This window comes from Pecten maximus, chromosome 6 (assembly GCF_902652985.1).
Source record: "Pecten maximus chromosome 6, xPecMax1.1, whole genome shotgun sequence".
NCBI classification, from domain to species: domain Eukaryota; kingdom Metazoa; phylum Mollusca; class Bivalvia; order Pectinida; family Pectinidae; genus Pecten; species Pecten maximus.
Genome location: NC_047020.1, coordinates 42279848 through 42306643, shown reverse-complemented (window position 1 = coordinate 42306643; position 26796 = coordinate 42279848). Strand labels below are relative to the sequence as shown.

Genomic DNA, 26796 nt, shown 5'->3' with positions numbered 1-26796 from the left:
ATACACAGTTGATATCCGCTTGTTATACATTTAATCAAATACTTGTAACAGTAATGGTGCAGAAACCAACAGCGAATCAAGTTAACGTTAACCTTGAATGACGCTCACCTTTGACAAACTGATCTGAACAAGTAACAGCTAGATGTCGTCTAAACCAAGGCAAGTCAACAACTCAAACAAAACTAGAAATTGTGTAATTATAGAATGATACACTGCAGCAAAGAACTGGTTTTCGTATTACGCTCTTTATAGCCCCACTTCGAGGTCAAGTGCTTTCTAGACGGTTAAGAAAATGGCGTCCTGTGTTGGGCATAAACTGGAAAAAGATAAGTAGGGAATGTATCAAAGCCATTTTTTTTATTTGTGCTATTTCTTTTTTTAATCTTATCTAAAAGTTTGAAACTTGCAATGCTAGCTTTAAAATGGTAGTATTAAATGCAAGACACAGGCGTTTTATAGTTGGACGATCACCGGTTAACTATTTGGTGGAGTATATATATATTGCCGACTCTACTTAAATCAATGACCCTTTATAAAAGCTAGCTAGAGCATAACATGGAATTGTTGTTAAAATACCTAACTCGAACGAGTCCATTCTTTCAAATATCAGTCTAGACCATGGTATAGTAGTTTAATTAACAACCGTGCAATTAATTCAATAACGATCCATGTTTCTTTTAGATCCGATTACAGAACATTCATGTATGATGGCCAAATCACTGACAAACAGCCCCTACATGGTTAGACCACTCAATCACTATCTCAAGAATTCAGCCAAGAAACAAAGGTAGATCTCTATGGATATCTCATTGTTTTCACAATAACATTTATCCAATGAATGTATTTGTGTCAATAACTGAAAAAAGTAAAAAAAAAAAAAAAAAAAAGGAAACAAATTAAGAACTAGTTGTAACATTTTACTTATTTAATGCCCATATTAACCATACCGAAAACTTCAGTATATTAATAAGATCGGTGTGAAAGATGAAACCACATATACTGTCAATAGGAAAGCCTTAGAAACACCATTACCAGATTTAAGTACAAGGCAATTACAAAGCACTGAGATAAATTGCTGTATCCATAAGAAACCATGATTCAATAACTGGTTGATGTTGTCTGCATTAGTCTGTTATAGACCATGAACCAGTCACTATCGCTATGAGGTTATATAGCTGTGTTTATTGAATACTTTACCCAAGTTTACAACAAGAATGTGTTATCTAGTTATCAAATACACAACATGCCTTTAACTAAGAATTTGTCAAGTTTTATTTTCCAGAATATGTCAACTATACAACATGCCTTTAACTAAGAATTTGTCAAGTTTTATTTTCCAGAATATGTCAACTACACAACATGTCTTTAACTAAGAATTTGTCAAGTTTTATTTTCCAGAATATGTCAACTTAGAGCCGAGGCTATCCTTTGCCAGGCTTATTCTTCGTCACCCAGGTTAATATGATCGCAGAATTTATGTTTGTTGTTCACGAAGTTTTTAAAGTTTTGTACATAAATACATAATGACTCAGCGGGGGTTCTGGTGGGACAGCTAGGTGATTTTCAAAGGTTCAAGATTTTAGAATCCATTTCAAATTATGTGATTTAATGGATATTTTGATAATCTCGTAAGAAGTTTCACCACCATGTATTAGTGTAAAAAGGTCTAGTCCTAATGACATCACGTACCTTAAACAACATTGTCTAGATTTTATTGTCACTTCCAACATAAATTTTATTTCTGATTCATATCCTTGCCAGAAGTTCTGCATGTAATTACCGAGCAGACGACAGGTGACCTAATGATTATCTCCTGTTATTTCTGACTAATACTGCCTGCATGCCTTTAAAGATAGCTGACACTTGACAACAGTTTTTTTTTAAATTTGCAAGATAAAGATTGCCAGCATTGAACCACAAACTTTAGAAGATAACCTGATTATAACAGCATTCTTTGTAGGATTTTTTCAAGTCTAGAACACCATTTTGAAAGTTTTGTTGATCAGTCCCAATAATATAGTGATAGTTAATGGCCATGTTTATCCAAATTTTGAGTCCCACATTAAAAGCAGGCACCCTGGTATAAATGATTCAATTTTTAAGTCAACAAATCACTGATATACTGGTGTCCTTTTGAAAGAAATAACTTTTAAACAATTTTTGAAATCATGAAATAGGTCAAAGATTTGACATATGGTTTTTGTCTTAAAAATCAGGATGAAAATCAGCAATATTCTTTCAAAGTTGGGACGATTGGTAAGTATATAATACATATATGCTACCAATGTATGGAATGTATTGGCTCAGATATGATCTATGAACCGAGATAAACTTAATATATATATAGTGATACAGATTACTGATAAGTATTATATACATGAGATCTATAGGAAACAGGTAAATTCATCACAATAATTATATTCATTATATACCATTATATATACATGATCCTTAATCTGGAGCTTGTACGTGGGGCTCATTTTAGATTTTTAGATTTAGAACATACCAGGTAGCTTTATATATTAACAATTTGTCAACTGCTAAATATAAGTACATTTCAAGCATGAACCTGAAAACCTCTATATCAACAAAAAATATTTAGCTTGAAACAAAATCGTCAGCATTTTGATAAAAATGGTTGCAAAAATCAGTATCTAAATATATCTTATCACAACATCAGAAAGAAATCACATAAAAATATATGATATATGGAAATGTTTGGGATATGATCTAAGCCAAGTGTCACAGGCGTGATGAAATAGAAAATATGTGCATCAGACTCAGGGATTCAAACCCACATCTTTGAACTTTAGAGACAAGAACCAATTCATTGACTTGGTCACAAGATGTCGACCATCTTAACCAGGGAATGTTCCACTTTACATTCTCTTCTTCCCATCAAAGTCCTCCGTATTTGTCCCTGAATATAATGAACTTGAAAAAATGGTTGACCTGCACAGGCAACATTGTACAATGCATCACCCGGCTATAAGACTTGCATACAACTCCAGGACCTCTGAACTTTGTAAACAGCTGAAGCCAATGAAAACTTTCTAATTTACCTGGCCCAGGTAAACCACCGCCCAGTTCCATTTCAGATGTAGCTGACAATGGGACTGTTTATAAAAGTGTATTTACTGACGTTTCATACAAACAACCCATGATTGACGACAGCTCATAAAACTGTAGGGAGTGTATAAGAAAACTAGTGTTAAAAAATGTCTGTGACGTAATACATGTTGTGGTTGCTTCGTGACCTATCGAACATTCTATCAATATGAAGCCTAGCTTATGAACTAGACCAACACCAACGTAGCAGGATATTAGTTCTTTAAGAATTTCTCTATATGGAGATTTTTCTCCTCTGGTTGTATTTTCTAAAGGTAAAGCTTACATATTAGATTTGGAGGTTTGGTTTGGTTTATTTTGTTTAACATCCTAATAACAGCCAGGGTCATTTAAGGACGTACCAGGTTTTGGAAGTGGAGGAAAGCCAAAGTACCCAGAGAAAAACCACCGGCCTACAGTCAGTACCTGGCAACTGTTCATGCCCCACGTAGGTTTCGAACTCGCAACCCAGAGGTGGAGGGCTAGTGATAAAGTGTCGGGACACCTTAACCACTCGGCCACCATGGCCCCATAGATTTAGAGGTTGGATCAGTATAAGTAATAGGAAAGTTAAAAGCCTTCACCAAACCTAGTGTCTCAAATGAACAAATGAAATAAATATTTGAATCGGCCCCCAATATTCCAATTTCAGAATTAAATTGTTCACAGAAAAAAGAACAGGTTGACATAGTGCTCAACTGAAATAAATCCCTCCCTCAGGCCCATCTTCCCCTCAAATAGGAGGAATTTCTTGTCTCAAATATCCAGCCTTTCTTCGCTGTGAATATCCATTACACAATAACCTGTACTGAAAATGATCAGACACGTTTTGTACTATTTTCCCACTAATCCTGTGGAAATACAGTACTAACATTTAAACACATAATGGATCTGAAATACAAACGATCATCCGCCTTAAAACTTACCACCAGTATTATCCGAGAATCTTTTCTCAACACAAAAATATCCGATCACAGATCTACACTGGCATTTAATCCACAGAGGCACAACAACCTGACAAATATTGTCCACTTTCCCAAGAATTTTGGTCACTTGTAGGACTACTAAGTATATTGGTCAGTATTCTGGCTGTTTAGTCGTTTGTCTTGAGAACCCCTAATTCGGAGATCCTCCCAGATCCTAAAATGTCCTGTTAGGTAATGTTTCCTCTGATTGATTACAGGTAACTCAGAAGAGGTACAGGTAAAACTCCAGCCATACAACAGACAACTCGACTGCAGTTTTAAACGTACTGCACACACAAACCAGTTGAACATATATGAATCATACTCTTGTAAATTACCTGAAAAGAATGTACAAATGCTACTCGACTAACCTATGATGAAGTTTTATCAGTTACCTGTTGTCGTTATACCGGTGTAACGCCAGCCACAATCACACAAACAATACCACAATATTCAATAAAATCCTGCTTTCCTTTGACATCTGATATGTTTTCTTTTTGTTCTAAATTGAAACGAAATGTGGAGGACTCCTGCGGTATGTCCTCGCTTGTGTATTGCAAAGGAAAGAAATCCCGATTACACTGCATACATGTGTCTATTATTGATACCTGTATGGGATCGGGGCTCCCACGGGGGCTTAGGAATGTCTGGCATATACATACACAGGTATACCTACATAGCTCTAATGAAGATTTACCATGACAGGTCACGCTTGACTGGACACACCGCCAGACATATAGCCTATAAGCTGACTCAATATTTTTTCTGTCGGTAGTAAAACATGTCTATATATATATATTATATGATATATTAGCAATACTCATTGTTTCATTATTGCTGATCAGTGATCCTAATAGTGGCAAAGTATAACTGAGAATTTGTACCTGTGCTTTACAATAATGTCAAATTAACCATTTTACATATATATCAGACCATTTCGATACATATATATTTTATTAAAAAAGCATTGATGTGTACATTCCTTTTATTATTAGATGTCAACTTGAATGTAACATACACAAAGAAATTAAGTGACAAGTAACAAGTTTTTGTCAAAGAAAGATATTTTTTCTTTGTATTTATGCACTTTTGGTAATTTGTTGCTCAATGATTATTATTTCTATATTTTCAGATTTGTTTGACTGAAAGAGCAAATTCACTTACTCAACAAGATAAATTTTGAAATTTGAATACATGCTTTTCTGAGAAATGGCTTCAGTGAACACCAGCTGCATTTATGAGGAACTTGATTTTTTTGACCTTGACATGAATTCATATTCAAAGACTGAAGACAATAGCAGGCTTATGTATAGTTCATGACTTATATTTGGAGTTTGATTTTCAGCCAATCAAATTCTAAGTAACAATTTGGTCACATGACTTTTCTGAGAAAAGTGAACTAAAATTCAAGCATCATCTGATCATGCCTTGATCAAAATGAAACCGGGGGGGGGGGGGGGGGGGTGGGGGTGGGGGGGTTTGTTTAGGGGTATTCCAAAATATGGAACCCACTGGGATTAATATTGGTCCATCGTGGGTACCGGAGGGTTACACTTCACTAGTGGTACGGCATAAGGGTGCTCTCCACATTGGGACCCATGGGATAGGTAGAAATTTGACCAAAATTGGGGCAAATACTCTTGGAACAAAATGGGGGCAAACACTCTGTAATACAACAGAGGATTAGGCCATCTGTAAAACATATTCGGTCAGGAGGTATTTGAAAGAAACTGTGAGAGAGTCCCTCAGGATCTAGTCATAAATTGGTTATAGCTGTGGCTTATATTATTGTTTCACCTTTAGAAAAAAACGATTATAATATATAGTGGCTGAAGTTTATTTTTTATTTTATAGTATTTATAAATTGGATCTGTCTTATTGTATTGTTTTCATTGACAATAATTCATATTTAATTTCATCAATTGACACATATCCACAGAAGTTGTGAATGATTGAGGTCTCAAGTACCGTTGTTAATCATCAATACAGGACATTTAAGTATTGTACATCCTGGTCCGGAGACACTGCATGGACCCTAATGGAATGTTACAACCAAACATATATAACCAACACACTATGAACTGAAAACTCATATCTCTGTCATTAAATCCAAAATGCATGTATATACATCTTTTATATAAACTCACTTTAACCCAAAGGTGGAAACAGGGTCAGGTTCCATTAATTGTCTGACACATGCTGGAATCCACCTACTGTATCTCACTGCACCTGGGGTCAGTTAAAGCCATCAGGGCATTCTTTTTAGTCTGGTCTGCTCAGCTTGAATGATGGTGAGCAGCCCGTAACCCAGGGCTAGTGTAATATATATATATTGTGTTGCTACACTTACATTTGTATAGCTATTCTTCAGCCATTCTACCAGCGATATTCACTATTTAATAGACCTATCAGCAGATATTTTTATGTTCTTATGGTCAGTGATAAAATTCTCCAGCTATATGACCTATAATGAACTGTGAAGCGTATACGGTTATATCTGATCATCAGGTCGATATTCCACAAAGTTTTTATAAGTACAATACAACAAATGAACTTCTAGGCACTTATTTGTAATCAGATGGATGCAGCAGTTTTTTTCTATAGAATTTAAATCCACGATTTAATCAAACTAATGCTGTTCATCAAAGTAACTGAAAATGTATGGCTTATATTTCATGATATTTCAATAAAAGCAAAACAAACTGTTACATATATAACAGGATTGAAACAAGAGTTGCCAGAAGATCTTTATACTGCTCACAGATCTAGAGTGGGTTGAAATTCAAAATTAGTTTTTTGAAAAAGAAGGTCAAAGGAGTGGGTTGAAAATTTGCAATTAGTTTCTTAAAAGTAGGTAAAAAGGTAAAGGTCAAGGTCAGCAGATTCCTAATTAAATATATTACCAGTTGTAAAGTCCTGTCCTAAAGAACACACGTTTGAAATATGAAAGCCCTATCTTGTACCATACACTGTGGCCAAGCTAGGATAAAGTTTTGTTTTAAAGTAGGTCAAAGGTCATGGTCAAGGTCAGCAGGTCATCAAATATAGTAGCAAAGAGGAAAGGTCTTGCAAGGAACACACAGAGTCAAATACCACCTGCCAGGGGTGGGATGGGGGTGGGGTAGCAATAGCTCCCCTGGAGTGTGTCCTGGTGAGCTCAAAGAAATGAATATTGAAACTTTTTTCTTTAGAATTGGAAGGATTTTTTTTTTCATTATTTCTCTAAAACTAAGTCTTTAGTTGAAAGAATATATTGACAAATCAATGAGATAAACAATCTTTTCAAATGCCTAAATCATACACATGTACATGTATATACTTATGATCACCTACTTCAACTGCCAGGAGGTATGGTTACACCTTAACACCAGGTGTGACTATTTGGTAAGATATATATAAGGTATTTCAAAAATAAAGTTAATTTATAATCTGTCTGTTTGTGGCCAATGTAAAATTGTAATTTCTCTAAACACGACCAGTGATGTTATCTAAACCACAGATATTTCTGATGTTAAGATGTCAGTTTTCCTAAAGCTAACTGATAAAGAACTCACAAATTACATAATCATGTTCCTACTGAATATTATGTGCATTTTGTATTTATATATACAAAATGTATAATTAAATTATGATACTAATGAATCTCGGCAGATTTCCTGATAGAAACAATATGTTAAATGGTTACTCATGCACTATTAAATCACTAACAGTTAACATGCTGGTGAATGCTTTCATCATCACAACTCTTTTTTATTCTTTTTGCTTTTAATATAATTTTCACATTTTAATAATCATTTAAATTTTTTCAAATCTGAATTAAATAAAGTTACAAAAACACTTCAAGTATACAGTCCCAGTGTGGCAAGTTAATAACTTTCAATGAATGACAGTTCTGATTTGCTTTCCAATTTCATTCTAATTTAATGGCTGGGATCAACTCATAAAATCCTATCTCACAGGAAAAAGGTTTCTGAAGAAATGTCTATCACAACATTAATTTTCATAAAAACATACCTGAAACACACATATATAAAAAAGGCTGTGTTTGTGTGTGTCAAATTGTTGCCAGCCCAGCCCGAACCTCATGCAGTCACTGTCAACAATGTATTCCTATGCGTCAGTCTAAAGTTTACTGAAGTGTTAAAACATGAATTTTGGTGGTATTTAGGCTGAATACAGAAAACACACAGGAAATGCAAAGATGAATTATTTTCTGTTATTATCAGTCAATTAGCAACCAGTCTTTCTCTACTCCCTGAGAAGCATACAACCAGAGCTATCATTTTGGCACTTAGACGAGACATTTCTTGCAATGCCCTACCACATACTGATTTAGAGCCGAGTTAAATGGAACACATTGCAATATAGTATCTTGTTCAGGGATACATATAGTATCCATGCATGCTAGGACTTGAACTAGTGACCATTTCGTTATGTAGCCTTTTGTTCTACCACTAGACGTCCATACTCCGGTGTCAAAAGTTACTTACTTCCAGTAAAATTATTGTGGATAATTTCAAAATGTTATATGAATCCCTAAAAATCCACAACCAATAATTGATTTCTAATGAATAGAGAGAGGAAATCAATTTAACAGGATTATAATTTTTCAAGGCCAAGCATTACTGTCGGTATACATGCAGTAGCAAATTAGTGGAGCATTCTACCTTAAATATCTAGACAACAATCAAGTGTTCAAATACATTAAAAAATCAGGTATTATTGACTTAACCAATTTAAACCATTTAACTGCATTTCTGCTTCAATTTACATATTACCCATCCATTTGTGAAATTATGAGCTTTTAAAATCTAAATGATTTAATGAAATAGAAGACATATGCAGCCTGAAGGAAATGTCAAGTGTACATTCCTGGCATCTTAAACAAAATGTTATACATCAAATTTAACAGGTATATAATTATCAGCTACACAGTTTTTACAAGATCATATTAAACATCAAAGGAAACCGCAGTAATTTAGATATGTTTAACTCTGCATTGTGTCATTCAAATGATTTCTAATAACTTCATTCTTTTTTAATATGATATATAAGCGTGTTAATTTCAGGCAATTATGAGGCTTTATGTTCATGTTACAGATATTCTAAGCATGCACATTTGATATCAAATTAACTTTTTGGACACATGATGTCTTGTTGAGAGTCATTTATCAGGACAGGTGCCCTTATTGTATGAATTACAGTATTTACATATATATATTGGTCTCCTACAGCTAAACATAGGTTAGCCAGTCTGTGATGAACAGACCACACATTTAAACAAATCTAAATTCCTTTAAACAACAATGACTAGATATAATATCATTGTAGACATACCACATCTATCTATGACCTACCCTATCTCTGTGTGGTTAAGTAATATCAGTTGTTTGTTGTGTTTCAATTAAGGCATACTCAATGCCTCAGTGGAGCATTAAATCAAGTCATTAGCACAAATGTTTCAAATCTGATTTTTTTTTTACAGATCCAAAGATCTTTTCTGATTCCATCTGTATAATCATGTAACTTTCAGCTTTGTAAATATTTTTTTTATAAAACATTCTAGCTTTTATTTTGCATTAAGATACATTCAAGCTAACCAAGCTGTCCTAACCAATGAATCTTGTTGTATCAAACACAACATTTTAATACATTCATTGATATTTTCACAATTATTTTCAAATTAGAAACCAAAACTTTATGTCTGATCTTCTGACAATTTACAGAAAATTATTTATTTTCCAACTGTTTATTTTGAAGACAATACAACTTCTGAATCTAAAACTTGATTATTCAAGCATTGTCAGCTTAATATGAAATAAAAAAAACTTGCTTGTTCAAGCATTGTCAGCTTAATATGAAATAAAAAACTTGATTGTTCAAGCATTTTCAGCTTTATATACAATATTTCGTACATACATAACTACACTTGAAATTGAAACCAAACTATAAGTGTTCACTTCAATTTACACTTCAGATCAGTACAAAATGCTCCAATTTCTAAACATATTCAATTAAAGGATTTTTATAAAAGAATTTATTAACTAAAGATAACACACATCAACGACACAACTGGACCAAGATAAACTATTAACATTTTAAATAAGAGTGATGACATTCTGACTAACCTAGACAAACTTTACATATAGAACATGTTGTGTGTTGGCAATAATTGGAAGGCATCTTTTTTTTTTATTTACAAAAATTAAGTACATCTAACCTTAAACAAATACTTTTTGGCTTAGAAATGGATATTTTCCCTGAACAATTCAACTTAATAATTTGCAACATAATGTGAATTGTATTTTCTGAAGTGTGGATGTTCTGGGCGTTTGGACTTAAGGCAACGTGTACTCCGCTGTCACATGTTCTTTCTTCCCAAAAGATTTTCACAAAAAGAAAGCTAAATGTTCAATTTGAAAGGTCAATAAGATTACAAGAACTGATAATACACATTCAATTTACCTAATTAAATAAACATAAAAAATCTAAGGGAAATAACTCTAACGCCATTCACCAGCAAAATGTGTTGAGAAGCATGAATCATTAAGGGAGATAACTGAAAGAATTAGAGGTAAAATTAATGATGCGTCAATTATCCTATATATATTCTAAAGGGAGCTAACTCTAAAATAGGATTGATGTGTGAGGTAGTATCACCCTTGAGGGAGATAACTCTATCACATTACAGGTATAATGTGCAAGTACGTAGTATGTATCCTTAAGGGAGATAACAGAGTCCTCTGCTGTTGTGAGCTGGTATTGTTACATAATTTGTATTAAAAGTATTGTCATAGATTTGCAAGAAAATGGCAGATCTTTCTCATGCAAACAAAAATGAATGTAGCAATCAATATCTGCTCACAAGAACGAATAACTCTAACTGACAAACACATGAATTCTCTAAATCTACCACTCATTCTACAGAGTTACTTCCCTTTATTTCATTCAATGAAGGGAGGAATGTAATGTACAAATATATATATTACCTTGAAGAACCTAGTATATTGAAACTAAATGTAACATGTTTATTAAGAATCGTCTGTGGGTGAAATGCTAGCTTTCATCATATAACAGTACAAACAAGCCAATGAACAACTGGACTGCAATACTCAGTCAACAGGTTATAACAAACTGATGATTAAAACCTTGATTTTTCCCTGTGGATACATGTCCCATATAAAAATACAAGTTTCCAGTTACCCACATCAAAGCAAGGTATGTCCAATTTTCATGATTGTGCACTTTTTTGTTTGTTGTGATCAAGATTGATGTCATAAAATGTTTTTAAAAGGAAATAGATATACTTGTGTTTTACCTTTCAATAACAGTATGACCCAGGTATAGGCCTATGATCACCTAGCCGTGTACCCAATGGTCTGTACAAATCTTGTCCTTTTTTTCCAGTATACCTAAGTATCCACAATTAATGTACCGTATTCAAGCTTTTAACATTCACTCTCAAGATCTGCATTAATCAATTTTGGGAAACTATCAAATATATACACAATGTACATGTACATCTATATGATGAGCTCTCCAATCTTCTAAACAGTATTATAAAGAGGAAAAAAATACATTACATCAAATGCCACATTGTGCCATAGAGTCTTTTACCAAAAAACATTGAAATGTAAAAAGAAGAATTATTTGTTCAATGAAAATTCTCCTTTGGAAACAAATTAACATTAACAATTAAAACCTTGCTAAGTCTCACAGGAACAATATAATTAGATACTGAAATAAAGAAAAAGCAATATTCAAATGGAAGTGCTGCTCAAGAAAACATGAATATCATCGATGATTCAAATAGTCAAAAAAGCAAGCCTCAAACACGGTTTACTGTTTTGGTCTTGAATGATAAAGATAGTCAGGACGTGTGTGAAGGTTGTTGATATGTCTAATGGTTCCATCGTCTTACCCTAGATCTTATCTAAGAATGGGATTTAACCCAGACTGCCATGGACATTATAGGTTTGTATACCAGGTTAATTATTGATGAAGTAGAAGATGCTTACCATACTGGGACACCTGGTCCTATCCTCATTGTATTTTTGTCTGAGGTCTCTTTACAAATCCATCATTTTTGTTGGTATTTTGCCCTTGTTTTGTCAATTTTAAATTATAATTACTAGTATTTTCCTTTCGTTTTGTCAATTTTGAATTAAGAATTACTAGTATTTTGCCCTGGTTTTGTCAATTTTGAATTAGAATTACTAGTATTTTGCACTCGTTTTGTCAATTTTGAATTAGAATTACGGTTTTGTTATTAGGTTTGTAGAATGATCGATGCTAGATAACAAACACAATCTAAATTTAATGTACATTTGTATAACTACACCACTGTAGTTGTTATTGAGACAGAAAAGTAGTCAATGACATTGTTTATTATAACAATCGTGTTGTAATTCTTGTTATCATGTTAAATGAGAACTTTAAAAGTAACCAAACAAAAGCTTTACATCCTTTTCGGTTTGTTCGGCACCAAACACCGTTACCGACCTTGTCAATCGCTCAGAATGATCGCCGGAATCTCAATTATTTAATTATCAAACACCTCTTAGGTTTAGCCCCAATAACAAGTTACTACTGTGCTGGTTGAATGGTATGATATTTAAAGTAATTCAATTTCACAATAGAAAGATTGAATGTCCTTCAAGCATTCATACAACACTGAAATAAATATTTGTATCCTTAGACGTTTAAACAATTTCATTGTATTAATAAATATTTTCATTGCCACTTGGTAAATTTTTGATAACGTAATCTATTCATGTGACAAAAGTCCTATTTGAATGATAAAGGCATTCAGTGACTAATTTGGAATTAAGTGTGAATGTTTTCACGCCAGATTAATGCACAACGTGTAGAACAACATTGATAATGTTCCCCTTCGTTTGTCTCCTTGCTGAAATCATGACATTGCTACAAATAAATTTTATAAAGTGGTAAAAATTTACAGTTTTATCAAAAATTGAAGCAAATTTAAAATTACTTTTTCCTTTAAAAGGATGAAACCAATTAAAACTTTTTCAATTAAAATTAACTTTCACTTAACAAATGTTTACTTTTTGCATTTATAATCTATCTTTATATAATAGGGAAGGGAAAACCCAATAAAGAATACAATTTGTATAGTGTTTTAATATCATATCATCTTTCCTTAAATAATTCTTAAATACATATATCTGAGGCAATTAAACACAGCCATAAACATTTATTATTGATACAACAAAACAAAAATTGCTTGAAAGATGATTCAGCATTTAATGACAGCTAGTTCTTCAATAGACAAATATCTAGGTTCTCAAATCAAATTGCATTTATCTTAATCACCAAAATTGTTTTAATAGTAGGCACATTTTCTCACATTAAAGTGCCTCATTATGAAGACCAAGCATAAGTTTATACAGAACTCCACTGATTTTATCACCTCTGAATAGTACTCAGCTATGGTGGCTGAAGTGCAAACCTATATAGTGCTGTCAAGTAGTCTGATAGGAAACCAATAAAAACAAAGCAAACAACAGTCCGAGGCGCTCACTTTCACATAACTGGTACATACCATAAAATTATGGTTATGAAATACATCGTAAGCCATTCAGTCATCATTATTTACTTATATAAATTTTCACTAAATTCATCGTTTCAGAATATATATGACCTTTGACAGGACCTTTTTCGTTGACCTTGGCTTTGGACAGGACCTTTTTCGTTGACCTTGGCTCTGAGTTCGGGGTTCAGTGACGTATTTATATCTAAGGTCAAAATAAGGACCTTTGGGTATATACTTTGACCATAAAGCCAAGCATGTGTCCCCTTTCCTTCTAAAGGGATCTAAGTAAACTCCAGGAGGTCTATAAGCTAAACCATTTGATTGATTTAGTGACATTTACAACAGATAAAAGTTTCTTAATTTAAAAACCTAAAAGGTTTGAAAATCACCAATATCTAAAAATTTTGACAGCTCCTAAAAACCTTCTATAAGCGTTCAAAATTCCTAAATATGAAACTCTTATTATTGATATGAACAAGTCAAAAATGGATGAAAAAATAAACATCAACCACAACCAATATGAACGGATGACAACATAACATTGGATGGCCATGAATGCTATGACCAAAATTTACCTGACCCCCTTGTGGCTGATCGATAATGCGTAGAATTTATATAATTCACTACCAAATAGAAAGTCTTGAGAATGAAATATCCTGAGACTGTCCAAGTCATCTAATGTATGGTTGATTGATTCAAATTCTAGAGAAACTATTTGATTTAAGTTTTCAGTCCTAATCTTAGTTACACATCCTTCAGATCTCTCCCGTAATTAATCAATGAGGACGGAGAGAAGGTGGAAATGAAGGTTTTGTACAGGTCGCCGATAAACTCATTTGTACACCTGGAAACAGAAAAATTTGCTGACCTTATAACTGTCCAGTCTAGATAAGCAACAAAACTCTACGGCCATTCTTTTCCACTGTATAAATAATCCAGAGGCGAGTATCAAGTTTATCGTTGGCGACTACATATATCAAAGGCAACCTTATGGACGTTTCACAATGGCTTCGGATGTTACCTAAATAATGTACCATGTACCTCCTTTTCAAAAGAGTTACACACTCAGAAACCTGTTCAATATCTACGAATCTTACTTTTGACCTTATTGATTAGATGAAACATTTGAAAGATAAACATGAAACCACTTGCAACAAGATTTTCAGATTAGTAGTTTAGTAGTTTACATATATAACAAAACATTTCTTAGAGGAACAAAAAATTTGAGATATGTTATTGAAGGGTATCATAAACATAATGTTCACCAATTGGAGTTAGAATGAATTGGTACTGGAGTGTCACCCATTGGTACTGGAGTGTCACCCATTGGTACTGGAGTGTCACCCATTGGTACTGGAGTGTCACCCATTGGTACTGGAATGTCACCCATTGGTACTGGAATGTCACCCATTGGTACTGGAGTGTCACCCATTAGTACTGGAGTGTCACCCATTGGTACTGGAATGTCACCCATTGGTACTGGAATGTCACCTATTGGTACTGGAGTGTCACCCATTGGTACTGGAATGTCACCCATTGGTACCAGAGTGTCACCCATTGGTACTGGAGTGTCACCCATTGGTACTGGAATGTCATCCATTGGTACTCAGGAATGTCACCTATTGGTACTCAGGAATGTCACCCATTGGTACTGGAGTGTCACCAATTAGTACAGGAATGTCACCCATTGGTATTGTTATGTCACCCATTGGTACTGGAGTGTCACCCATTGGTACTCAGGAATGTCACCCATTGGTACTGGAGTGTCACCCATTGGTACAAGAGTTTCGTCCATTAGTACAGGAATGTCACCCATTGGTACTGGAGTGTCACCCATTGGTACAAGAGTTTCGTCCATTAGTACTGGAATGCAACCAATTGGTAGTGTCACACGTCATATGCATTAGTACAGGAATTTTCACAAAGCAATTGTTACCCTGTCAGTTTAATCTTATAGCTATTGCTAACAATTTCATTAATCAAACATTTTTAAAAACAATTTCCTTGTTGATATGTAGAATGCAGTATACATACACTTGAATGCATGCCTAACAGATGAGTTTGTTGATCACACCCTATACAAATAAAAATCAAGAGCATGTACATGGTGACGCAAGCGGCCTTTGGAGGAATGCAAGATCATATTTGAATAGCCAACTGCTGCAAGTTCAATAAAAAGATACTTGTCTTGACTGACTTCAAATCAAAGTGCTGGCAAATAAAATATGTTAACTGCCTGTATCCTGGCTGTAATTTACTACCTGTAAATACCAAAGTGTACACCTTGACTGTGACTGAAATCTGTTCAGACTTGTGTCTAAAAGGAAGCATGAATTATTAGCATACATCTGCACATGGGATAAAAGTATCTTTTCATAGTGCCTACATGCATCAATTACTTAATTCAAAACAGATCATGACGTTACGGTTGCGTAAATAAATTCTATTAAAGTGTGCATGTATTTGTAGTTTTATGACAAATGGTATCTTCTATATATGCATACCTAATTGCAGCCGGCTATTTAAGTGTTCCTGTTTGTAAGATATTATTCTCCTCAAATGACGAGTGCTTTAAAATTAAATGAGTCACTTTTGAGAAGTAGTCTTTCAAATTTTTCATTTCTAATTATGTAGATTCATCAGTATTAGTTCAGATCTTGTCATTTCCAACTTGAGAAGATAAAGGTATAAGCATGGCTCACAATTCCCTCTGAACCCTGTTTAACTTTTTGATTTAATTAAGTACAGTATCAAATTTTTGGTAAGAGTCATGATGAGTTGTGAAGCTGTAATAATTTTGTGTATTTCATTATTTTCATCATACGTAAATGACATCGTATATAGATAAACCAGTGAATGGTGCTTTACAGTGAAACAGACAGACAGACTGATAGACAGATAATGGTACAATGGTTTAAAATGATTACCTTATATATATATAATTATATCTGTTCAAGGTTTGAATTAATTACGTAACTTATGAAAAGCTTGACAGCATTTAATTTCCTGGGGATATTCCTTTATATTGATATGACCTTCCAGTTGACAATTTACCACAGAAAAATATCTGCAATAGGCGATTCATTCACTTTTGATTCAGAATATCAAATTGCAGGTTTTGATATTGATGAAATAGTCTAACAATAAAACTTAACTATAAATCATTCACAAGGCTATCTGAAAGGATTTCCTTTCATTTTGTCTTTAAATAGGACAAATCTATTTTTTTCTTTTAAATGCCAATGTCTTGTAATAAGATCACAATCAACCTCTGTAATCTTTGTCCCTCATTCTTTAGTCGCCATGGTTACAAAGCACAGGATATCCATGTATAATTAATTAGAAGTTGAGCTATAGATCAGACCTCCAATAGAAATAAAGTTCACACTGTACTGCACACTATATGATCAAAAGGCTTATAATTTCTACAGCATTTTAAGTGCATGATTGAAAACAATATATAAGTTTTATTTTAACAAATACACTCAAGATATAGACTCATTAAAATGTGTTAAAAAACTGAAATGTACTTATGACCTATTTTTTTTCTCTATATTTCACTCTTATTATAAATTAATGTGTTACCCAGACAGTTGTCAATGCCTTCCCAACATGACCAATATCAACTTGCCCATCTCATCCTCTTTCCAATATCCCCAACCAACTTACCATCATTCCCTTACTAACATCCGCAACCAACTTTCCCGCGTCATTTCCTTCCCAACATCCCCAACAAACTTACCCATGATCCCCGTCCCAACATGTCAGATACTGACTTACCCAATCATTCCCTTATCAAGATGTGTGATGCTGATTTATGCATCTCCGATCCAACATGTCCAATAGAGTAAAGTAGAGTAAAATTCATTGTCATTGAGCATGTATCCCCCACCCCCTTTAAACTTATAAGTTGCCATGGTGACCTCGATTAGTTGACAAGGTAATCTGGGAATTTTATTACTTTCTGCACCTAAAAATCATAATTGATATTGTGACCTGAGACACTGTCTTTCTATTATATCAAATCATAATTGGAACCAATGCTATGACTTGTATTTTTTCATCCATCTCTCTATCTCAAAGTGTATTTGGTTGTTGTCATGGTGAAATGTGACATTTGACCTCCCCCACACCCACTCCTCCTCCTGCCTCTACATCAAAGTATATCTTGTTCCCAAGGTAGAGATATGTCTGTTTTATCCCAAATCTACATCTAATTAAGACAGTTTCACACTGGCCAACATAGGGTTATTATCTGATTCTCTAGCTGTGTATGCGACTGATGAATTGATCGTTGGAACAGGTTAAATTATTCATACTTTTATCGTTTGTCGAAGGAGAAGAAAGATTTCTGGGACTTAACAGGGGAATACATTGTAATTAACATAAGATGGTCCATTTCTCACCTCTCTTTGAACATTCCATTTTAGGCACTGCATATGGCAGATATTAAGTTAAAACCAAACTCGACATTTTAACAGTACAGCCTCTCGATCTCTACAGAAGACGTTGTATATTGTATTTTGTGTAATTAGCTACAAATCAATTTTATCACCTTTGACAATGGGAATCATTAAATCTGTATCTTTCTAAATCCAATTTTCTTCAGGGAATTAAGTTGTGAAAAATCTTATAAATTATTTCCTAATGACGATGGAAACAATTAATGACATTGACTTCATGAAATTCAAACTACATGTATTTCAATTATTCTTATATTCTTCGTTACAGTGGCATTAATTGACTTTGACCATAACACCTTAATACATGTCTCTTAAAACAGATATTCTCACATTTGCTTCATTAATGTCAGAAATGATCAAAATCAATATGATGTCAAGCTGGACAAGAAAATATCAAAACCCGATCATGAATCAATTTATAGAAATGGTTTGCTAACACAACATGAAAGAACGCCTTTACAGATCTAGACAGCCATAATGTGATGGAGACTCACTCAGATATTGCCCTCTGGGACAGATCCTCAAGGTCTGTGCAGTCGAACAGGTGAGCCTCCTTCAAATGGAAGCTGTTCCGGCAGGTCTGCAGATAAACATTGATGTTGTCCTGGAAAAAGAAAAAAAGGGTGGAATGTATTTTATGTTTGTACTGTTTCTGCTGGGGAATATCTTACCCATTTAATGTATTCTTAGTCACAGTGATGTGTATTGAGATAATCTATTCATACATCAAATGTCAATATATATGTATATCACTACAGCTGGTTTTTATATATGCTCTCCATATGCACATATTCTAGGCACAATGACAACACTAATTGAGTTCTTAAATATTCTACCACATCAGGAATGAAGCTGAAAGCTTGGCATTTCTCAGATGAGAAATGACAGAAAACACTCTGCAACAGTTTTTCATTAATCATATAGCCTGTTGCAACTTGACATTCTCTCCTAAAATTTCAGGCAATAAATTGTTGCAAATTGGTAGCATGAGACATGTGTGGAACATTTTATCAAAAACTTCAGAATTACACTTATAGTCTGAATTGCAGCATAGTTGTTGGCTGGTCAATTTGCCAGCTGGCTTCAGTTTCACCAATATTCCATGCTGTCTTTGTGTTACAAGAACTGTTTGCCAGAAAACTTATTTACATCCTATAACATCTGCAGTTTGCAGCAAGCTTGATGCAATGTTGCAGAAAGTAGCTACCAGAAGACTTTCATTTCTCTAAGGAATGGAAGAGCCGTCCTCATCTTGCATATAAATCAAAATAATTTCTAAACGCATCCATTTTAAATCTTCCAATCTATGTCAGTGTCATTGACATACGAAAAATTGTGTCATCATGATCAGATTTGGATGTCTTGTTGAGAAAACGGAAAAGGATCATTATATTTGACATTTATTTATATGTTGGTACACACAAAATCAGGTTCAGTTATATGACATTGGATACCCCCCTCCCACAACAAGTAATCCAGGTCACAATATTGCAGTCAACATTCAATTTCACGAAGAAGAATATATATGTGAATTGTACATACATGTGTAATTCCAAAATATATATACAACTTGAGATTTAATAATGTTAGAAAAATGGCCGACCCAGACATAAGTGGCTCAATCTATTAATCATTTTTTTCTTTTAATTTACAAACATGATATACTTATGACTTCATTAGTCAGCGGTTGGTGCATTGTTGAATTCACTAACTACAAGGTAGTTTTCCTTCTTTTTTGTAATTTTGAGTTCTATAAGCTTATAAAATGTTGGGTGTTCATAATTATAGTGGCAATCTAACATAAAGTCAATTTAGTTGGTATATTTATTGAACAAATTATTTGAACAATTTCTGTCTAGTATAAATGAAGTATATAGACAAACTTCATCAAAAATGTCACCTTTGTTGAAAATAATAACATAACATGAATTCATTGGCTAGTCATGACAGTACAAAGTAAAACACATATACAAACTTCAACTTTCCCTGACAAACAGTACATGATGTTATGGCGAAGGAAGAATTTTATCAAAACAAACATCCTTATTTTTATCTAGATTGTAAACACCGGGGAACTGTAACAGCTTAAAACCTTATTCGGGGTCACCCATGAATAACAGGGACACAAGCACCTTAGAGGAAGCAACAGACTTTCTACTTCAAACAGTGTTCATGTTAATTTATACTTTACATTTCTATCAATTTAAATACTCTTACATTTGTAACCTGAATCAAGTTTCATTATATCTATGAAATGTGGCACAGCTCAATTTAAATTTGCAAGTCTCTGACAATAAAATTTCATAAATCTTATCTGAAATGAAAATGAGTCTTGATTTTATCACATGATTAAATTCATTTTGCAAATATTATGCAACAATTTTTCATTTTCTCATCATCCTTTAAATCATCTCGGCATTACACAAATTGTCCAATCACTGTGAATTAATGATATATATATATATGTATGTGCAGACATATATTATCATTTTATGATGTAAGAATAGCTAATAATAAATTCTTTGCAAAATACAACAAGGATGTGTTCACTAAATAAGACGGCAATCACATGATAGATGTTCCAACATTTGATTATCAAATGTAAACGTAATATGGAAATTGTCATACAAGTTCTATGACTTGCTAATATAAAAAGTCTTAAGGTGAGAGACATATCAAATAGTTTAACAAGATGACGGCCATAGTGGCCATCTTGGAGTTAAGACCGACCTGAGAAACAACACTTGGTCATGATCAGGGCAATTCCAGGAAGTTATTTCAGGAAAGTTAGAACTGAATCTTAGACAGGTGGAACTTTAGAGAAGAAGTTCGAAATGTGAAAAATGTACACACAGCAGACGATGATGGAAGAAGCACATTATGTTTAAAGGTCAGATGACCTAATGAGTTAGAATTCAATATCTTTAACGAGTTAGAATTCCATATCTTATTAGCAGTAGTGCAAGATTCTATTGATCATATCCCATGTTCATTAGAAAATAAGTGAAAACTTCCAATTAATGTCCTTATCATAAAACTGACCGATTTTGACAATTGTAAGATGGGATTTATTCAAGACATCCCAACAATTACACCTCATATCATAACGATTTTTATCATGTAACATATATCATCACTTGGACAACTGGTAAGTAATGTGAGGTATATTTATGATCAGGTGTCAATCAGACAGGTACATGTAATGGCTGTATATATTATTAGCCCTGATTATGACATACTAACACCTGCAGAACATGTACATATATATTTACTAGTGTTGTAGTACATGTACAAATGTATTATATATTTACTAGTGTTGTAGTACTATATATTTACTAGTGTTGTAGCACATGTACAAATGTATTATATATTTACTAGTGTTGTAGTACATGTACAAATGTATTATATATTTACTAGTGTTGTAGTACATGTACAAATGTATTATATATTTACTAGTGTTGTAGTACTATATATTTACTAGTGTTGTAGCACATGTACAAATGTATTATATATTTACTAGTGTTGTAGTACATGTACAAATGTATTATATATTTACTAGTGTTGTAGTACATGTACAAATGTATTATATATTTACTAGTGTTGTAGTACTATATATTTACTAGTGTTGTAGCACATGTACAAATGTATTATATATTTACTAGTGTTGTAGTACATGTACAAATGTATTATATATTTACTAGTGTTGTAGTACATGTACAAATGTATTATATATTTACTAGTGTTGTAGTACTATATATTTACTAGTGTTGTAGCACATGTACAAATGTATTATATATTTACTAGTGTTGTAGTACTATATATTTACTAGTGTTGTAGTACATGTACAAATGTATTATATATTTACTAGTGTTGTAGTACTATATATTTACTAGTGTTGTAGTACTATATATTCACTAGTGTTGTAGTACTATATATTCACTAGTGTTGTAGTACTATATATTTACTAGTGTTGTAGTACATGTATTATATGTTAATGTTTCTTTCTCTGTACCTACAGGTAAAACTTTGCTTCCCTTATCTTTATAGCTGTGTAAACATGTGTATGGTCAGGTGTTAATCATGATTAGCTTTAAATATTATCTAAGTACCTGTGTGTAAAGGTACAGTACAATCAGGTGCCAATCAGCTTTAAAATTGACAGCCAGAGATACCACTTCAGTTTCATATTAAACCACATTCCAATCGCTGCTGCACCTAGATATTTGAGATGACAAATCAACTGTATTTACAATTGCTGTACAAGGCTTGATGTTCAAATTGCATCGATACCTATGACAACTCAAGCTTTCGAATTATTCTCAATATGATAAGATATGTCTTCATCCCATTGTCACCAAATGATCTGTTCACTTATTATCAAGACTACCTGATCAAATTGTTAAAATATTCAAACTATCTGATATTTCATTACTTTTGAAATCAAATGTCCTTCAATATCAATTAACACTAATTTTAGAAACTGAAATAATCAACTCTTTTTTTATAAAACTAAGAAATGCCAAAGAAGTGGTTTAATAAGATGTTTATAATATTACCAATGATAACCCTGAAAAAATTGATTTCTGATAACATATCATGTACGCACAGCTCTCCCAATTTGATGAGAAAATGCTAATTTTCTCTAACAAGAGAAAATCATCTAATGTTTACAACCTAATTAAATAAGATGATTAGAACATATAAAATCACCCTAAATGAAAATATGAAACATGAATTATCTCCCTTTACAGTCAACTTTATCCATTTACACCATGTGTTTATCATAAAAGAACAGAAATGAACAAAATAGGAAACTGATAATAAAATGTTGTTTATGTGGTATGGAATAATGCATAAAATGGTATCATTTCAATTTAAATACCCTGCTGGCAATGAAATACAGCAATATTAAAGCAATACAATCGATCATGTCGTCCGAGGGCTGATGGAGATGCGTTTAAATAGATAGAGTTACAGTTTATATCATTAGTGGGTTGAAGTAAGGGGGAAATTTACATTTTCTCCAGCTAAAATGGGATTGTCTGCCCCGATAATTCAACGTTTAAGTCGGTAACTGTACTATATATATATAGCAGCTATAGCTGTAATTAAAGGTGACAAGTACACCCGAAGTATATATTTGATAATTAAGATTATGGACATTTATATATACATTGTACATGTGTAATAACAACATACCTCATAACACAACTTTAATCACAAACTATTTTTATGTTGTATTATGAGTGGAATGTCTATAGTGAAATTACAAGTCCTTAAACAGGTAATTCAAGAAATTACAATCTATAAATAACTACAACCTAACTTCATGTGGAGCCAGTCTATCTATATGGTGATAAATAAAAGACTTACCTGCGCCAAATATCTTACATATATAATATGTATATCTCACATGGGCAGATTTGAGAGATAAATTTCATCAGTCCATATACATCAGACCAAATAGAGAAAGTTTGGACCAGCGTGAGTTTGCCAGTTAAAAGTGGAGTGGAGTCTATACAACACACTGCGTCTAATAGCTTTAAGGGTAGCAGCGGTATTATAGCTGCCTGTGTATTCAAACTGGTTATTGATCAGCTCGGTATGTCTATGATCTAATGTCCTGTCACTAGCTTGGGCAGGTAGATTCCCTTTAAATACCGCCATCACCTGAACAAACAACCGCACAGGTAAATACTTAGGGGTAGTAAATGCTCTAAAAAGCGGACAACTTTCTGCTTGGGTATTCCTTATTACTCTTGAGCCCTGCAGTTTTAAAACCTTGATGGTTTTCATCAGAAAAAAATTATAGCATTTTCCAACAAGAGGCATGAAGATGAGAAACTTTCAATAATTTCTTTCACTCCAATATATTCATGTCGTATAGAAAAAAAAAATATCCTGGCAGATAACTTTTTAGACAAGTGGCCAAATTGGTCTACATTGGTAAATACAGAAATACTATTAGAAAACACATCTTTTCTTGGATCAAGGTTATATTTATTTCAATGTGCTCAATATCATTAATTATTCTACACTGACATTTTAATGTTGCCCTGCACATTGCATGCATCACTTCTATTGTTCTTTTTCCAAGATTTTTGACCTCAGAGTGTCCTTGAAATGCCTCAAGGTCATTTATATGAGCAAATTTGATTGTCCTTAATTCCAGCATGCTACCTATACAAGAAAAACATAATTGATATTTTAGCAGATGTGGCAAAATTACTAAAGGTAATCCATTTGACCAGTATAACCTGAATATATCAATCAGTTGTTTGTTTTAATTTAGCTCAAAAACCGATTATGATATTTCATATATCAAGCAATAGCTAAATGCTATGATAACACTTACATTAACTGACTGTAAATGATTTTACATGATAGTGTGATCAAATATTCTGATCAAAATTCAAGACCATCTACCACATATTATTAGAATCGAGCCCTGCTCTGCATAGGAGGGAGAGATTCCAGTGTGGATTTAGTAAATTAAAACCTTGTAAGCGAGAAAGTGTGTCACTATATAAGGAGCCCCTATTAACAACGACCCTATAAGTCATTGACATGTGGGAATCCATTTCCATTCAACACAGATTCTGATCGGGATTTTTATCAATATCAAGTATAAAATCAAACCACACACAGTTAATTGGCCATCAAATCAATGTGAAATTTGGACATCCAGACCAAGTTTGTTTTTTGTGTTAAAGATTATTTATACATACATGCACTTTTACAATGATTCTGTTCCATCAAGCTCAAAAACTGAAGTTTATTTCAGATTTAATCAAATATTAAATCACATTTAAATTGAAATTCTACACATTAAATACACATGTATCTAAATTTATACTGATGTACAAATATATATACACACATGTACATACTACATACACACAAAGTGTCTAGACTGTTGGTGTCCCAAAATATACATAAACATGTGTATTTAATAAACAAACCAAAGTGTACAGAGACACCAGGTCCAAGTATTGTCTGAAGAAGGTCTCGCTGGTGACCCAGCTCGAGTATGTCACTGTGGAACTTCTGAGTTAACTGCATTCTTGGTTTTATAAAAATTTAATTGACCAAGAAAATTATGCAATTACGTACGTAGTGAAAGAAGAAACTTTGTCATTGACCTAAAATTTGTGGAGCTCAAGGTAGTGACTTCTCGAGACTGTGGATGAACCACGGCCATCAATTCAGCTCTTACTTTTATATATGTATGCATGCTTCACATGTGTAATGATATATGATTCAAATGACTTGATCTCAGACCCCATGGCCACTTACCCATGACCTTGGAGTAAGAGTTAAACTGGCTGTGAAGTATTCACTGTTATATAATTTTCTTAGTGTTTTCCTTTTTTATAGGTATAGATATCGATGCTCCAGATATTTGAAATGCACTTCTATATAAAGAGTTCTCAGATAGACAAGGCTTTTTTTTAATGGTTATACATGTATATAATAGTGACCCCGATGATGTTTCATATTATACAGTAATGATACATTTATGTGCATTAAGTTTTAATGTTATTAAGTGTAGTTCATGACACAATTTAACAATACATATGAAATAACTGTATATATAGAGTACAGGTTAGAGAACTCAGTAACAAAGACATGTAGGATTACAGGAGTTATCTCCCTTTGTACTCAGATCTTGTCATTATAAGGGAGGTAGCTCCTATATAATCAAGAATATAATTCCTACTCAGAAAATGTTTCACTAACTTTTGTACATATTCACAACAAAAAGAACAAATGTGATTATAAATATTTGGATATTTTCATCACCTAGGAATATCATATAGATGTACACATGTAATTAACAAACTTTGTCACTCAAAATTAAAGTATATATATATAATATACATCTTGTATATAACTTAGCAACACAAATGACGAAGGAAGACAACTTTTTGACTCGTGCCCTGACCGGGCTTTGAATTCATGATCTACGGCACCCAATCGCCAGAAATACCCACAGCTTATACCGCTGCGCCACATCAGCGTTCTTAGAAAAAGAACTTTCAATGGCGCAGTGATGGTCGGCCCGATACCCTGACATGATCATTGTGGAAGTTGTCTATTAGATGATATGAATACCTGGATCGCAATGTATTTACATACATGGATACGAATTGTACATATATTATAAATAATATACATCTTGTATATACAATTAGCAGAAACATGTGTACACTAATCCTTTTTTTTACCTGAGTAGTTGGGAGTATGAAATATAAATTTATTTTGTTTAGCCTATCAGAAATATATCTACTGATAGTGCTATGTAGCCTTTTGACTAATTTTTGAAGTGGCCGGTATGCCTTAAATATAAATTTTCCAACATTATTGATCGCCATCCAAGCATTTTGTGTGAGTGATAAATCATCAAAAATGACTGTTGGTAATTATATATTATGTTGGCCAATAAAAAACCTGTATAGCATGATAAATAAATAATAACACATTAAGAAAGACGTACCAGTCCTGCTATCGGCCCGGGTAACTTGTTGATCCGCCTGATGCATCCTGGTTTGATGGTGTTCAGTACTCTGTTCAATAAGAAAGATTTTCAGTTAGACAAACATTTTAATATCTGTACATGATCTCTTTACTCCGACAATAATCCCATTTTTCATAATAAGACATTAGCCCATTCCCACTTTGTGTTAAAGTAATTAGCCCATTC

The 26796-nt window shown here is 33.2% G+C and overlaps 1 protein-coding gene across 6 annotated transcripts in view; it reads right to left on the bottom strand.

Annotated features, from left to right (window-relative positions):
* Positions 1–26796, bottom strand: part of LOC117329826 (LIM and calponin homology domains-containing protein 1-like) — a 97564-nt gene that overhangs the window by 60523 nt on the left and 10245 nt on the right. For all 6 annotated transcript variants that reach the window (XM_033888001.1, XM_033887996.1, XM_033887998.1 and 3 more), the window contains exons 3-4: positions 26590–26659; positions 18587–18696 (exon numbers count right to left, since the gene is read on the bottom strand). In XM_033888001.1, the coding sequence (XP_033743892.1) occupies positions 18587–18696; positions 26590–26659 (180 nt within the window). The remainder of the gene's footprint in view (positions 1–18586; positions 18697–26589; positions 26660–26796) is intronic.